Genomic DNA, 1,348 nt, shown 5'->3' with positions numbered 1-1,348 from the left:
TCTACTGCGAGAATGAAGACCATTCTCAGCAATCAGACGGTCGACATTCCAGAAAATGTGGACATCACTCTGAAGGGGCGCACAGTCATTGTGAAGGGCCCCAAAGGAACCCTCCGGAGGGACTTCAATCACATCAACGTAGAGCTGAGCCTTCTTGGGAAGAAGAAGAAGAGGCTCCGGGTTGACAAATGGTGGGGCAACAGGAAGGAACTGGCCACCGTCAGAACCATCTGCAGCCACGTTCAAAACATGATCAAGGGTGTTACACTGGGCTTCCGCTACAAGATGAGGTCTGTGTATGCTCACTTCCCCATCAACGTCGTTATTCAGGAGAATGGGTCTTTGGTTGAAATCCGAAATTTCTTGGGTGAAAAATACATCCGCAGGGTTCGGATGAGGACAGGCGTTGCTTGTTCTGTCTCTCAAGCCCAGAAGGATGAATTAATCCTTGAAGGAAATGATATTGAACTTGTTTCAAACTCGGCGGCTCTGATACAGCAGGCCACAACAGTTAAGAACAAGGATATCAGGAAGTTTTTGGATGGTATCTATGTGTCTGAAAAGGGAACAGTGCAGCAGGCTGATGAGTAGACCTAAGGTACCAGTCCCAGAAACAAGCTCGGAATTTTAATACGATTTGGGGTGTCTTTTGGGACAATAAAAGACTTGTATTGATAATAAAAAAAAAAAAAAAAAAAGAATGTGCTCTAGGACATTAAAGCATTTGGTGTTGCATGTGCCAATCATAGTGTTATAAATATTCCCCACAGTCATCTCCAGTCACCAACATGTCATCACCAAACGCTGAGATAGGACAAGCTGTACAAAGGTTTATCAAATTTTCTGCAAAAGCAAGTGGCTCTCACGAGCACAATAAGCTGGAGCCTTGTAGAGTAAACTGAGAGGCAAAAAAGCTAGGGCTTTATCTTTCAACTCCAGCTCTTACTGTTAGAAGACTAATTCCAGGGCCATAAAAATTCCACCTGCTGGGGCTGGAGAGATGGCTCAATGGTTAAGAGCACTGGCTGCTCTTCCAGAGGTCCTGAGTTCAATTCCCAGCAATCACATGATGGCTCACAACCATCTGTAATGAGATCTGGCGCCCTCTTCTGGCAAGCGGGCATACACGGAGGCAGAATGTTGTATACATAATAAAGAAATAAAATCTTAAAAAATAAAAATTAATAAAAAATTCCACCTGCTGGCTTGCCTCAGTCAAGGCAGTGACCAGAAAATACTTTCAGACAGATAGAAGAAACAGGAAGCCATAAACCTATAAAAGAGCTGTGTGCAGGTGACTTTCAGGGCAGGCAGAAAGCAGAGTGAGTTGACAACGAAATATACTTCC

At 44.1% G+C, this 1,348-nt stretch overlaps 1 protein-coding gene across 1 annotated transcript; it reads left to right on the top strand.

Annotated features, from left to right (window-relative positions):
* Positions 1-672, top strand: LOC130881873 (60S ribosomal protein L9-like). Its single transcript, XM_057781712.1, has one exon. The coding sequence runs from the start codon at positions 13-15 to the stop codon at positions 589-591; it is 579 nt and encodes a 192-aa protein (XP_057637695.1). The 5' UTR covers positions 1-12; the 3' UTR covers positions 592-672.
* Positions 673-1,348: the final 676 nt, after the last annotated feature.

The sequence above is a fragment of the Chionomys nivalis genome, chromosome 9 (genome assembly GCF_950005125.1).
Source record: "Chionomys nivalis chromosome 9, mChiNiv1.1, whole genome shotgun sequence".
Taxonomy (NCBI): Eukaryota; Metazoa; Chordata; class Mammalia; order Rodentia; family Cricetidae; genus Chionomys; species Chionomys nivalis.
This window is presented reverse-complemented; position numbering and strand designations above follow the sequence as displayed.